Source organism: Ursus americanus, chromosome 3, assembly GCF_024610735.1.
Source record: "Ursus americanus isolate L20-20 chromosome 3, mUrsAme1.1.p, whole genome shotgun sequence".
NCBI lineage: Eukaryota > Metazoa > Chordata > Mammalia > Carnivora > Ursidae > Ursus > Ursus americanus.
In genome coordinates this window covers 92,515,882-92,530,784 of record NC_142129.1, presented here as the reverse complement: position 1 = coordinate 92,530,784, position 14,903 = coordinate 92,515,882, and the positions used below count along the sequence as shown (strand labels likewise).

The 14,903-nt window shown below is 39.1% G+C and overlaps 2 protein-coding genes across 2 annotated transcripts; one reads left to right on the top strand and one right to left on the bottom strand.

Annotated features, from left to right (window-relative positions):
* Positions 1 to 203: 203 nt before the first annotated feature.
* MRPL32 (mitochondrial ribosomal protein L32) lies at positions 204 to 4,987 on the bottom strand. The gene is made up of 3 exons (XM_045793515.2): positions 4,829 to 4,987; positions 3,025 to 3,206; positions 204 to 751 (listed from the first exon to the last, which is right to left on the bottom strand). Exons 1-3 carry the CDS (start codon positions 4,956 to 4,958, stop codon positions 497 to 499), a joined length of 567 nt encoding a protein of 188 aa, XP_045649471.1. The 5' UTR covers positions 4,959 to 4,987; the 3' UTR covers positions 204 to 496.
* Positions 4,988 to 5,147: 160 nt separating this feature from the next.
* Positions 5,148 to 14,903, top strand: PSMA2 (proteasome 20S subunit alpha 2). The gene is made up of 8 exons (XM_045793514.2): positions 5,148 to 5,239; positions 8,512 to 8,588; positions 9,291 to 9,423; positions 10,855 to 10,977; positions 11,725 to 11,806; positions 13,314 to 13,387; positions 14,477 to 14,534; positions 14,622 to 14,903. The coding sequence occupies exons 1-8, from the start codon at positions 5,199 to 5,201 to the stop codon at positions 14,736 to 14,738; spliced, it is 705 nt and encodes a 234-aa protein (XP_045649470.1). The 5' UTR covers positions 5,148 to 5,198; the 3' UTR covers positions 14,739 to 14,903.

Genomic DNA, 14,903 nt, shown 5'->3' with positions numbered 1-14,903 from the left:
GCAATTTTAATTTGCTAAAACAAAACAAAACTGCAGAGAACAAACCTTTTCTTACTGCCACAACCACCATCTTAACAAACAATACCCAAAATTCAAATAACCCATTTCCAGGTGTTACTTAAATGAAAATATATGGGTATTTCTGTGTAAGAAAAACCACTGGCAAACAAAATCAGGACAAAAACACATAATTCTTGTTACGATTTTAAATCATTTGTTTTATTTCTCTGTCCTGGAAATTTTATGTTTAGTTAAAACCGTAGAGTGTAACGAAAACAGACATATTAATCCACTGTGCCTCTGTATAAACAAATATTTTCAGAGTTTACTCCCGGTATAGTCTTCAAATTACCCACACAAAACCAGCTGCTTTAAGAGAACGTTTTAAACTAGGCTGATGATTTAAAAACAAGCACAAAACCAACATGAAAACAAAGAATTTTCCTCTTTCAAGACAAATGTTTTATGAAGTTATCCTCTTCAAACACCTTTAGTCTTAATTCTGGGTGAACCAGGATGGTCGCTTTCTGTCTCGTTCAATGATTCTCTTACCCCGATCTTGTTCAGACGGTGCCTCTCCTGTGTACAGCACCACAGTCTCCACGGAAGGAGCCTTAAAAGGGCCCCCTTCTTGCTTCCCTATCTGTCTTCTGATTTCTGCAGTCTCCTTGCACACCTTCTCATAGCAAAAGCCACAAAGGACGTGTTTCAGTTTCAGGTGACCACATTCAGGACAAACGTCGATATTGTTCTTTAAAAAAACAAAAACACAACAGAAACATATTGTAACAAGAGGCCTAATAATGCACATGAAATCACGGACAGGAATGGCGCTTACACTTGAACTTCCTTGGACTGTTCATGTTGCATAAGGTCATATACCATCTAGCTCAACCTCACTTTATTTATTTATTTTTAAGTAGGCTCCGTGCCCATTGCAGAGCCCAACGCAGGGCTCGAACTCATGGCCCTGAGATCAAGACCTGAGACGAGATCAAGAATTGGACACCCGACGGACTGAGCCACCCAGGCACCCCTCAATGTCACTTTAATAGGGGAACTGAGGACAAACAGCTTTGAATTAATAGAAAAAGTGGGACTAGAACTCAGGTCTACCAACTATGAATCTTGTACATTTTTACTTAAAACACTGCAGTCATGTTATGTAAAAGGATACTCTAGTCCCCCACCTTCAAATACTAAACATCTAATAAGGAGTCCTTCAACACAATGGGGGGATCCACACGGCCAGCATCTTAATAAGAGACCAAGGGAAAGGGAACTTACTTTTATTTTTCAACCTACCTCTGGGGAAAACAAGGTGACAAACATTACAGTTGGCTTCCCCTCATTTCTCAGTGTAATTTAAATTCCTGTATGAAGCCTCTGGTGTACCATCGTATATGGTATAAGAGTCGGTATATGGTGTAATTTTTCTTTTTACGCATGAACACTGATTACTCCTTAACGTAAAACTCCCTTGTTATGCTACAATTGGAGAATGAGTTTTTACACACATCTACCCAACTTTAATAAGACAATTATAACCTCTGAAGAAACCTTTTCCATGTGCTCTAAAGGTAGGTTTGAAGTAGAAAAGAAAAATTATAAATAGGAGCATCAAAGAAATTCCAAGCACTTCATAAGATTAACATATAAACACCTGTGAGGCAATGACAAAAAAGAATGTCATTATCTGGAGGGAGTAAAGAACCTTGCAAATGACTTGCCTCACCCAACTTCTCATTTTCCTTGCTACAATGGACACTAGATTGGATGTCTAACTGGAGGTATGGGAACAACACCCAAGGTCGGCGCTCTCTTTCTGATCAGAGCACCAGCATAATACACTATGTGCAGCAAAAAGCAATTCAGTGAAGCAAGTGAATCCAGAGGCTGCTACTCTTTTCCCTCGGAATAAACGCAGTGAGGGAATTCACGGAACAGCTTACTCTCATTCCTGAAGTTGCAAATTCTCTCAACCAAACTGTATATGTTATTGTTTTAATGACATACTTTTCAGTTCTAGACATTAAGTCCAGTTCCAAATGTGACTCAGTAATACTTTTTGGCTTAAGTTCTGAGGGTGTGGTTTGATACTGAAAGCTGCAAGTTTACGGAAGTCAGTTCTCTGTTCTTGAGTTTCACCTGCACTGTGCTGCTTGCTGTGGAATGTCCTGGAGCAAACTGTGACTCACATCATGGCTGTTAAAACCATAAGTGAACAAATCAAAGGTAATACGCACTATAATTTTTGTTCACCAGATCACTGAAGAGTATATCCACGGGGGGTGGGGAGAAGGGGGGCATGCATGTGGAGATTGGAGATTTGGAATTGTCTGAGGACAGGAACACACCAGAAAGTTTCAACAGAAGAATGGGAATTCGAGAATCAGACTGCCTAGGCTCACCTCCTGGCTCTGCCACTTAATAATTGTGACTACAGGAAAATTCTTTTTGCCTTAGTTTCTTCAATCCTAAGAATGAGCAAAGCTACATTTACTCTGGAGGGCTATTGTGAGGATTTGGTGAGATAATTCACATTAAGCACTTAGACACATCAGGGGCACTTAATAGATGTTATTTTTATTACCTACCTAAGGATTTTCTTTCACAGTATTTTATTTGTCACAGTGAAGGATAGAATAAATATGCAAGGGTTAGTAAAACTTGAGATCCAATATACCTACTGCTTCTGACTTTAATTTTAGACTCTGCTATGATTAAGATGTTTACCCACATGTGATTCCAAATGACGAGCTCCTAACAGAAGTCACATAGGTTAGTCACAACCTAGTCCTCCGTCCAGACTCCAAACTCTCTCCTTGACTGTGGTCCTAATATGTAGGCTATAGGACAGGAGACATATAAACAGACACAATGTGAATGCTGTATTTTATTTAGGCCAGAGGAAAGTACATGTATAAGCTCTAGGAATGACTTACCCATAGGCTCTGTAAGTACTAAGAGGAGATGCAGTGGTAGATGTGAGAGAAAGCACACCCACAAAAATCAACATATTACCTTAACTTTAATAAGCTTCTGCGGGTTTCTTCTCCTACAGCGGTTAACTTCAATGCTGCGTCTGCTCTTAGGAGCTGCCATCCAAAAGATACTATCTGAAAGGCCGGAAATCTCCTTACTTCCATTGGTATCATTTGCTAGTTCTGTAAATACAGCTGGACCTTGGACTGCTAATGCTGGTCCTACAAAAACAAAACATGGAAATGCAGAATGGATTTCTAGTTCCTAAATGACTCTTGACGTATCATTCTCCTTAACAATCAACAGTGATATGTCAATAGACATATAAAATTTAGAATATTATGGGGCGCCTGGGTGGCCCAGTCGTTAAGAGTCTGCCTTCGGCTCAGGTCATGATCCCAGGGTCCTGGGATAGAGCCCCACATCGGGCTCCCTGCTCAGCGGGAAGCCTGCTTCTCCCACTCCCACTCCCCCTGCTGGTGTTCCCTCTCTCGCTGTGTCTCTCTCTGTCCAATAAATAAATAAAATCTTAAAAAAAATTTAGAATATTACACTCAATAGAAATTAAACAGAAGCCTTAGCTATTAAAATGCACTAAAACTCATACATAAAGCAATATTAAACAACACAAATAGAATTTTTTTCTTACAGGCACCTGCTGAAATGAATCAGTAAGATTCTACCAAGAGTTTCTCACCTTCTGAAACACAGAACTCAAGGGTTTAGTGGTAAACATGAATAAATCACTCCAACTGTCCACGTTCTACTTGGTAGGCAGTACCTATTTATTTTAAAAGTAAATGTAAGCTTGAGATTCCCAAAATATATTTCTAACCTGCACTGAGATAACTGCCTCTTGGCCCCTTTTTATTATATTCCAACTGAGTTAGTTCCTTTGTCATATAGCCTAGTAGGCCCTTTAAGTCACTCAGTTCTTCATAATATTCGATTACTGTCTGCTCTCTAAAGAAAGTAACTAGCTCACCACTCTGCATAATATTTACTTATATGACTATCAACATTTCAGCTTTTTCTAAATTTTGCTTATAAAATCAAAGAAATTTCTTTATCCTTTCCCTGCAATTCCTCAGACCTAGAATACGGCTTTTGGTTTTAGGAACTCTTGAAAATATACAAAGCTGCCTAACATTTAGCAACTGGTATTCCTTTTCAATATATCTGCAAGTATTGCGAAGCACAGCTCAGTGGTTAACAGCCCAGGCTCTGGCCGGCCTGTGTGACCTTGGGACCTTCAGGAGCCTACCTCTGCAGCTGAAAAGTGGTGATACCTAACGGGATGGTGTGGAGATTTCCCAGGAAGCACATGTAGTATTTGGCTTATAGTGGGCTCTGCGTTCAGACTCCCCGGGAATTACGTCCGGGAAACCTTACAAACAAGCGTAGAATGTAAATGACAAAGTAATGACAATTTTAACATCCAAGATACTTCCAGCTAAAATAAGCTTCCGGGGGGAAAACACAGGAATCAGCAGGATTCAACTGCAGAGCTCAAACACCACAAACGACAAATTGCTTCAGGGGATGAGAAGACTAATACGGAAACAAGATTTAAATAGTGGCAACCCTGATCTAAGCTAATAAGCTTCGCTTACATTCTGTGTATGAATGGGACAATCAGAGGACTTTTTCTGTTTTTCGGGGCTGGGGGAGGCAAAACCAACTGTTTATTTTCGTTTCTAAGCAAGGAATTATCCCGGACAACGTCTCTTCCCGCCACGGAGGATAAAAACGCGGGAGGAGAACGAAATATAAGCTGTGTCCCCCAAGCTGCCTGGGGTCCCCCTCAGCCAATCTCTCCTCCACGGAGGCCTTCCTTACGTACCCCACAGAGGACTGGGAAAACCTGGCCCGCTCTGCTGAAGTTTCCGCTGTAGTAGTTCCCAACAGCTCCGGAGGAGTCCCCGGGCTGCCGGCCACGGTGAAACGACAAGCACCAGCATGGCCGACGCCATCTTCCCCGCCCGGAGGCCACTCCCACCTGGCTGCTGCGTCCCGCCCCCACCTCGAGCATGCGCACAGACGCAGAGTCAGGCAAACCTGGATGCTGGAACTACAGCGCCCAGCATGTCCCTGGAGCGGCTCTGACTCTCCTCCAATCAGAGAGAGAGAGAGGAAGGAACGGGGAGGGGAAATGAAAAGAAACCGGTTCCAGTGCGCATGTGTGCGGATGTGCTTTGGCACTCCAGGTAAAGATGGCGGAGCGCGGTTACAGCTTTTCGCTGACTACATTCAGGTATGGAAGGGGCTCCCAAAGTCCTCCGCGGAGCCGAGGTTGTAGGAGTTCCCCCAGCCAGGTTTTTTTCAGTCCTAGTCTCTGGCTTGATGCTTCCGGGGGACCCAATAGGAAATAAGGATGGAAGTGCGACTTTGCAAAGTCATTTTCTTGGCCCGCCCGCGGCCTTGGAGCAGCGGTGCCGGGAAGCCGCGGGAACGAGGGTTTGGGGATCCAGGGCGACCTTGAAGCTGCGGGAGGGTAAGCCTTAACCAGGGATTTACTTTCCCTTTGGAGACTGGAGAATAAGGCAGTTTTGGATTAGCTGCCTCCGGGTGTCCCGTTCGGAACTCAGGATTTCCTTCCTGACCCAAGTAGGCCTGATTGGGGAGCTTCTGGACCTTGGAATCTTGGTCAAATCTTTATGGTCCCTTTTTGCTCTTTGGAAAACCCACTCGTTACAGTTTGATCTGAGTCTTAGTCTCCATTTGGTACTTCGAAATCTCTTCCCGCTTTCGGTTTCTTCCATGCCCGTGTTAGAAGTTTAAGGACTAAAAATGAAAGCGCTAATCTTTCTGTCAGCTAGTGTTTGTGGGCTCCACACTACTAGGCTGCATTTCCGTTTTGGCCATTTGCGGGGGGGGGGTTATGTTTACTTTACAAAAGATTGTAGGCTTTTCTATGGTAGAACAAGGGACTAATAATAGTATATTTTTTAAAGTACAGTTGAGATAAACTACTGTTCCAAATGTAACCATCAGCGAAGGGTTTAATAAATCGACCCGGTAATGTTTTAGTCTAACTATTTTCTTACGGATCAGTAATCTCCCGTTTAGCAGTTCTATTTGACAGCTCCAGGCAAGCGGGATCCAACTTGTTGAGTACTTTCTGTGTGGGTGCAACTTAACCTACTCCCATGTCTTTCTTCTACTACCATGTGGGATAAATGCTACTTCAACATCTTACAGATGAGCTAACCGCAGGTCGAACAAATTAAAACTTGTTCAAAGTCATAGATGAGTAGCTGAGTTCACATTCAAACTGGGTTCTTTGTGATGACAAAATTAATACACTTTCTGTTACTGTATGGTGTCTTCTTAAAAATACTAAAATACTTTCCTTACACTTGGCAGTCTTTAGTAATAAATGAAGATTTTTTTTAACCATTGTCTGTAACAATATACAATGATAGAGAACAATATTTGCTAAATAATCACTGTTTTTAAGCAAACTTGGTTCTTTAAGAAAGTGTAATCCTTTCTTTAAGATAAGTGGAGCTTATCCATAGGGACTGAATCCATCTTTAAGAATTTATTAAAATAAACTCTTGTTTTTTAACATAGTGGTACAACTCTGTTTTGAATTTAAAAATTTTCTTTCTAGCCTGTTGTAATCAGAACTAAACTATTAATGGTGGAAGTTATGAGGCTATGTTATAGGATGAAAAAGTGTTCTTGTGGATTACATTCAGTTGAGGATAGTGACGATGAGTAAACAAATTGGTGTCTACTAATGCATTCTGGAAAAAGTTTTTCTCTTACTCAGGAATTTTTATTAAAAGAGAGTTAAAAAAGAAAAAAAGAAACATAACTGTATATTGGATAGTCAGGAAAAGCCAGTGCTTGGGGGTGAATTTTGAGACCAGAAGGTGAAGATTTAGGGGTAGAGAGACTGGTGGACAGAGGAAAGAGGATATGTGGAAAGAGCTTCAACTACAGGAATTGATAATAAGGCCATTTTGCTTGAGTATAGTGAGCAATGAGTTAATGTGGGTAGGGCCACTGTTGCAGAGAGCCCTGGAGGCTAGGATAAGAAGTTTGTGAACCAGGAAGTTTTATAGGATTTAAGTGAGAGGTGACATGGTGCAATGGTAACTCTGACTAGGGGCATTGAAGTAGGGTGGAAAAGAGGAAAACTAGCTGTATCAGTTATCCCAGGTAGAGATGCTGGTACTTTGGAATGGGCTAGTGGCATGACTGACTACAAAGATGGTTGATCGCTCAATGAGCTCACAGACTAGGGAGCTATCATATGGGAAGATGCAATGGTAGATGTGTATGCAGGTGATTGTGGGAACAGAGAGAAGGTATATTTAGGTTTACCTGAGCCTTTAAAATGTTCCCCAGGAGTATTTGAGCTAGTTATTGAACAATAATTGAAAGCTGGATGGACCCAGTGAGTCATGATATTATTGAAATAGTGACTAATAAAACATGTGCAGCCTAATTTTAAAATTTTAAATACTGATTGATGTTATTTCATTCAAGTTAACTAATTTTGTCTTTAAACTGCCACACCTAGACTTATTCCATACATAGGTCTATTTGTGTCTCTGTCACAGAGTGGTCTCTGTGTCACAGAGTGGTCTCTGTGTCTGGAGCGAATTTGAGGATTGAATGACAGAGTATCCACAGTTTTATGAAGATGAAACAAATGACCTTCTGAAACTGAAAGTTATATTTTCACTAGTAGACTGGAGATACGGACCAAGCTGTGTCATTCTAGACAAATTACTTTTACTCAAAACCTTTTTCTTTATCTGTAAAATTAGGTTAGTCTGCGAGTTTGTGATGTTTTAACTCAACAACTGGATTGAAACAAAGTTATGATCTTAAAAGCCAGTTCAGGGCTAGTATTTGGCTACAGAACCCATGGAATCAGATATGTTAAGTATCACTAGCTCATAGCTTCTATAAATAACCTTATATAGAAAATATTTTGTCATGGGCGATAACTAGGTCTTACGTCTTAGGCCATGTCTACCTTCTAAAATGTGTAACTCCACCCATACGAAATACATCCTGTTGTTTGGTATTTAACAGACACATATATGTTCTTAGTAACAGTACTATTTGGTATTCACTTACTGCGAATTTTTTTGCCAGGAACAAAAAGCATCACTTTATTTAATCTTCACAACAATCTTTTGAAATGGGCATAGTACTATTATCTCCCTTTATGGATGCGAAAACTGAGACACAGTGGGGTTAAGTAACTTGCCTGAAGTCACAAGGTTGGGAAGTGGTAAAAGGCAACAGTTATGATGCTGCTGCTTTAAGAGGCAGATAAGAAGGGGGGGGTGGGTAGAAAGGAAAAATAAGTGCTTCACTATGAATATGTTCAGATTGCCTGTTAAACTCAATTTCTGTACAGCTTTATAATGTGAAAGCTCAGTTATTCCTTGGTATTTGGTTAATGGATTTGACCTATATATCTGCCCTCTCTCAGAAATATTTCTATTATGCATATATGAGGATATGTGAATTTAGCAAATACTTTTGTTTCTTTTTAAGCCCATCTGGTAAACTTGTCCAGATTGAATATGCTTTGGCTGCTGTAGCTGGAGGAGCCCCTTCAGTGGGAATTAAAGGTAATTAAATGTTTCATTCATTTCAGATGCCTGTTAATAGTTATCCTAAAGTTCTTCTGGAATTAATTAGTAATTAATACAAATAAATAGCTAGGACAGCATAATTTTTAACAATTCTTTCTGTTGATTTACAGTATTTTGAAGTTTAAGAAAAGGAATAAGCCAGTAATCATCTAAGAAGATGATTACAATTTTTTTTCAAAATAAATGTAGCTCCTTTATCTCTTAGTTGTAATAACGCACAAATAGTCTTTCCCATTGAGAAAACTGAATATTTTTTTGTTTTTCCACTAATTATATAGTTTTTATTCTTTCTATAATTTAGAAAAAGTTAATGATAAATTTTAATCTAAAGATACCCCCCCTTTTTTTTAAAGCCTGTATCATTGATTAAATTCATAAGAACAGTAGCCAAGTAGGCAGAAGTCCATTATTTTAAAATGTATGGACCCTTAGGTGTCCTGGAATACTTTAAGAGATGTTGGGTAATGCCTTTAGCTGTAGGGATTCCTTAGCACAATATAGATGACCAGTGAGGGGAAAATGGGTTTACCATTTCTTAGGTGATTTTAATATGGAAAAGGTTTTATAAATAAGAGGAAATAAAGGAGTTTGGGTGAATTGCATCCATAATTAGAAAACTGTTGAAGCAGAGTCTTTAAGTGATGAAACATTTAGCACCTTTTTTTTTTTTTTTTTAAGCTGCAAATGGTGTGGTATTAGCAACCGAGAAGAAACAGAAATCCATTCTGTACGACGAGCGAAGTGTGCACAAAGTGGAACCAATTACCAAGCATATAGGCCTGGTGTATAGTGGCATGGGCCCAGATTACAGGTACTTTTATACTCTTTGTTGTGTTTTTCACCATTTTGCAAAGTGTTTGTAATTTGTACCTTGAGGAGAAAAATTAAGAGATGGTTTTCCTTTACTCTCCCAACCCTTTATTTTTGGACTTTGTTTCACAACAGCAGCATCATTGGCAGCTGAATTTTGAGCTGGCCCGCATGGAGTACACTAAGGGTCGCTTAGAGGATAACTCAGTGCCACTCCGTTGTAAAAGAGGAGATCCAGACCTCTCTTAACCTCCGTTTAGTGATCTTTCCCTTCCTCTCACAGCCCCTCTTCTTCTATCCACGGGCTAGGCTGTTCTCTAATGCATTTTTAAAACAAAAGCAATACAAGTTATAATAAACTAGATTTTTAAAAAGTTATCAGGCAGCAAAAGAAAGCATTACCATTCAGAGTTAGCCCCATTATATTTATTTGTGTTCTTAGCAGAGGGACAGAATTCTCAAAGGCCACTGATGTTTCATATCAGGGCCCTTGTTATATCAGGGTACCAGCAAGTTGAAAGAGACTGGCAGCTTTCTATGTTTGTCATTTAACAAGTAAAAGGGGTATTATTACCTCATTCCTGATTTTTGGGAAATAACACAGGTAGAACCAGAGTTTCACTTTAATGAATCAGAAAAAGCAACAGTGTTGCTGGGATGAGGTCAGGCTTCTACAGTAGATCCTGTTACCATTGTGTGGAAGGGATGCCTCCGTGGCATACACGGAGAGGACAGGACCGCTGAGGATAAACTGAGTCTTACACAGAGGGGTAATGTGCATGCTTCCGACCCGCAGTGCAGGACAAGGTACATCTGTTTATCTTGCTAATGTATTTGATTATCCTATAGAATATTCTTACTATTTTTTAATAATTTTTTTTAAGTTATGAATAGTTTCTTGCTGTTCCTTAATCTCTGAAGGGTACTCTTTGAAGTGCAGTCTGTGGAAAGGATTGAAGCAGAGTGAGAAGAATATGCTCTAAGTTGTGTGTGTGTGTGTGTGTGCGTGTGTGTACATACGTACTTATGTACATACGTGTACTGTCGTGTGGCCTTCTGTGTGTTTTGGGTTGACTGCCCTCGGGAAAGGGGACACAGTCTTGAAGAAGCCATGGAGGGAGGTGAAGCTCGCATGGTATACACTAAATCTATTACTGCTGAGCTGACTGGTACCCCTCGGCCCTAATTTTCTTCCTTTCGTCTTATGCTTGTCCCATCCCCTGTGGCTCAGCTCCTCTGTGTTGCTCCGGTGTCGTCTTGTAAGTTCACTGGAATCAGATGTCAGAGCAAGACTAGCTTTGAGCTGACCGTTACTATTACACAGATACACTTAAGACTTGTGCTGTAGGTATATGCCTGTAGGAAGAGAAGAGTCGTTAAATAGCAGAGTGTCGAGATCTTAATGAAGTCTTCTTTCTTCCTTGTGTGTCAGAGTGCTCGTGCACAGAGCTCGGAAACTAGCTCAGCAATACTATCTCGTTTACCAAGAACCCATTCCCACAGCTCAGCTGGTACAGAGAGTAGCTTCAGTGATGCAAGAATACACTCAGTCAGGGTAAGTTGATTTTGTTATTTGAAATGTGTCACGGATTAGAAAAAAGACAATTTTAGAAGAGTGGATGTATTTAAAAAGAGGACTTACTATTCCTGTATTTATTTAATAGGTAGAGAAAATCACTATGATGGATATTTCTGATCTTAATTGGAACTAGAGTATTTTCTTAAGGAAAAAATTAGAGTGGTTTCTTGCCGTTGATAGAATTGCAAAAGCAGCTTCTAGATAATTTCTTTTGCCAGTGATTAAAACACTTCTTTGTGGGCAGGCAATTACTGCTGCTTCCAAATTTATCTTTCCAACCAGAAATGATTGTAAGCACGTGATGAAAGCAAGAAACTCTTTGACGCATCCATGTTCTTTGAATTCTCTGGAATCTGTGCGTGCGTGTGGATGAAGTAGTGTAAAGGTAGTCGCTGCTGTGTAAAGCTAGTGGAGAAGCTGCATTTGTTGAAAGTTGTCATTTTGTTAAGACACAGAATGTTACTCCATACTTATTAACCCCAATATTTGTGTCTCTCCATTTACCAAAATGATTTGATTAGTGTTCCGTAGTACCATAAAGAGAATTCGTTTTGAACTGATTTGTTCAGAAGGGTATGAAATACTTTTTAAGGAACTTACGAGTCTAATTCATTTTACCTGATGATATGCTTTATTAATACCTAAGAGTAGTAATAAATCCTTACCTTAGGTTGCCTTTAACAACGTGAAGATGCCAAGTCATTCCATTTTTCTCTTCTTCAGTGGTGTTCGTCCATTTGGAGTTTCCCTACTAATTTGTGGTTGGAATGAGGGGCGACCGTATTTATTTCAGTCAGATCCATCTGTAAGTATTGTCAGACATGTTGGAGGGATTTATTAAAGTACTGTTTGAACACCTAATAAAGACAGTAACCACAGAGAGATAGAAATTTAGAAGTAGGTTCTTTTCTCTTTTCCACTGGGGCTTTAGAATGAGCGGAGTAGTGCATAATCATTGGCACATGTAAAATGTTGGTAATACAGTCTTCTGATGCAGAGGGTACATGAGTTCTGCCCTCTGTTGTTCGCCTTCTCTTATTCCTGAACTTCACATGCTTGAGCGATTTGTTTAAATGGTTGTTATCAAATCTCTTCAAGTCGGTGGAATTTTGTCACCTTGACAAATGTGACGAAAGATGTGAGTCTAGAGGACAGAGCTGTACTCCTTGCCATCTGTTTAATCCTGGGGCTGATTTGCGTGTGACTCTTCCTGCACAAACACAGACGTAACTCTTGAAGCCAGGGTTTTGCAAAGTGGGTGAGTTTGTCTCGTCTAAAGCAGAAGCTGATCTCTGAGTCAGAAGGTGTGTGCAGATGCCACTGCTGTTCTGCAACCATCTCATTTGCTGTGAGGACAACTGGAAGAAAAGAATTCATGATTAGGAACAGGTCTTTCCAAGTTTGTGGATCATTACATAACTGCAGGTTCACTCAGTGTCAAGCTCACACTCTTAACCTTGTCATCTAAAAAAGCAAAAGAAAAATATTTTGGTTGCTTGTTACTTAAATGAGAAAACTTAAGTACTTTGAGAGGTAACGGTACCCCGTCTCTGAGCTGCTGAAGCTGAGTGACAAGCCCCCTTCCCTTCCTTCCACTGGGGTAGCAGAAGCCACCATCACTGGGATCCAGGTTTCATTTTTTGCCCTTTTCTTCCCTGTTTTACCTAAAGGCAGTTGTTTCTTTTAAAGTATGTTTGGTATGTTTCTTTCAGTATTTTTCTTGTGTGTGTACATATGTATGTCTTACAACAGATGAGGCCGTGTTGTATACAATATATTGCTGCTTTCATTTAACATTAGGTTAAAATATCAGAACTATAAAATATTTTTAACGAAATGCCCTTTTTAATTTATTCAATAATAATAAAGACTTGCTCACCATTTATCGCACATATATGATAGATTTTTAGAGCCCTTCCATCCTAGTAAGCTGAAATAATACTTTTGCTTATTTGCCTGGAGCTAACTTATTTCCTTTAACCAACCTTTTCACATAAATTGTATACCATAAATTACACATATTCAAAGTGTACAATTTGGTGAGTCTTGGTGGGTGTAAATACCTGAGAAAGCTGTCACCACAATCAAAATACTGAACCTCTCCATAACCTCCAGGAGTGTCTTTAACGCCTCCTTGTTACTTACCTTTTCTAAAAATAGCCTGTTTTGTGACATACGCCATCGCATTCCAGTAAATATTCTGTGAATTTAGAAGTCAGAGACAAATTTATAGAACTAAAAAAGAAATGGCAGGGTGTTATATTCAGAGTAATGATTTAAAATATGGTTTATCCTCTTCTCTTCCTGATTAGGGAGCTTACTTTGCCTGGAAAGCCACAGCAATGGGAAAAAACTATGTGAATGGGAAGACTTTCCTAGAAAAAAGGTAGGCTAACTGTAACTAGATTTAGCAAGCTTACTTCATGGTTCTCAGCTCTTTTTAAATCATCAATATCATGAATCTAAACATGTTTGTTTTATTACTTTGTAATCAAATACCCATTTGTGTAGCCTGGTCACAAAGAAAATAAACAAAAACTTCTCTCCACCCTGGCTTCCTAGCCTTCAGTGTATTAAGTGGTAATATTATATATTTCCTAAGAACTTTTCTTTCTACATTCTTACAGTTGTTTCCTAAATGTTGTTTCTTTTTTTTACGTGGTTTCTCCTCCTACAATCTAAAAAAAATTAAAAATCTTTGGATTTGGAGTAAGAAATTTGGGAGGAAAGTTTTGAGTCAAGTGACAACAGTTTACATTATGACAATTACAGAAAAAGATGGTGAAGCCAAATACCTGGTATGGATGGTAGATTGAGTGTATGATGTATGTGCCTGATGAACAGTGGAGTACTGTGTAAAAGTCTGCTGTCACTACCCCAGCACAACAAACTGCTTTTATTTCCAGCTGTATTCTGGACTCAGCATTAGTCCACCAAAGTATGTCGTACATTTTGAATGGCAGAAGTTTGTAATTGACTAGAACCAACAGATGAACCATCTCAGTACGTTTTTCACATAATGTGAAGATTACTAAAAATCTTAAACCTGGGGTTAATTGGTAACCTTAAATAATTTTAAGATCTTTCTTAAAGCGCTTTCCTTTTACATATTAATAGTGAGTCTTCAAACATTTCACATGAAGTTAAAACTTGTAAGAACAAACATAAGAAATTTTAGCAAAGGTCTGATTTCTTTATTTAGAAAATTATAATATTGCCACTATATTCTGGTTATATTAAAATATTTATACTCCTGTTAGGGTTACAAACTTCATGATGTTAGGAATGCATGCCAAATAATTCTTATTTGGGGACAGCTATTGCAATGAGTGGACTAAAAGAATTAATCTGTACTTAATATTTTTAGGAGCGTTTCAGATTTTTAAAAATTCTTATGCTGCTGCTATCAGGTTTAAAGAATCATAAATAATGTAAGTCGTGCCATAAATCATTGTTTTTTCAAAAAATTCTTTAGATATAATGAAGACCTGGAACTTGAAGATGCCATTCATACAGCCATATTAACCCTAAAGGTTAGCACAATTTCTAACAGTGGGATTTATAATGAGTTTATAATTAAGTGCTTGCAAAATTGACCTTTTGCCCTCTCTCTTCAATAGGAAAGCTTTGAAGGGCAAATGACAGAAGACAACATAGAGGTTGGAATCTGCAATGAAGCCGGATTCAGGAGGCTCACTCCGACTGAAGTTAAGGATTACTTGGCAGCCATAGCATAATAACCAAGTGACTGAAAAATCCGGAATTTCAGATAATCCCTCTACTTAAACATGTTTAAAGTATGTTTTGTTTTGCAGACTTTTTGCATACTTATTTCTACATGGTTTAATGGACTGATGTTTTTAAAATGACACTTATAAATCATAATAAACTGTTAAATCCAA

Bases quoted from the DNA above. Each gene is read 5' to 3' on its own strand.
- MRPL32 (XM_045793515.2), bottom strand. From the start codon at position 4,958: ATGGCGTCGGCCATGCTGGTGCTTGTCGTTTCACCGTGGCCGGCAGCC. The intron at 3,207-4,828 runs GTACGTAAGGAA...TTGTTTTTGTAG, and splicing joins TTTTCCCAGTCCTCTGTGGG to GACCAGCATTAGCAGTCCAA. The intron at 752-3,024 runs GTAATATGTTGA...GTTTTTTTAAAG, and splicing joins AGAAGCTTATTAAAGTTAAG to AACAATATCGACGTTTGTCC.
- PSMA2 (XM_045793514.2), top strand. From the start codon at position 5,199: ATGGCGGAGCGCGGTTACAGCTTTTCGCTGACTACATTCAG. The intron at 9,424-10,854 runs GTACTTTTATAC...CTTGTGTGTCAG, and splicing joins GGCATGGGCCCAGATTACAG to AGTGCTCGTGCACAGAGCTC. The intron at 11,807-13,313 runs GTAAGTATTGTC...CTTCCTGATTAG, and splicing joins TATTTCAGTCAGATCCATCT to GGAGCTTACTTTGCCTGGAA.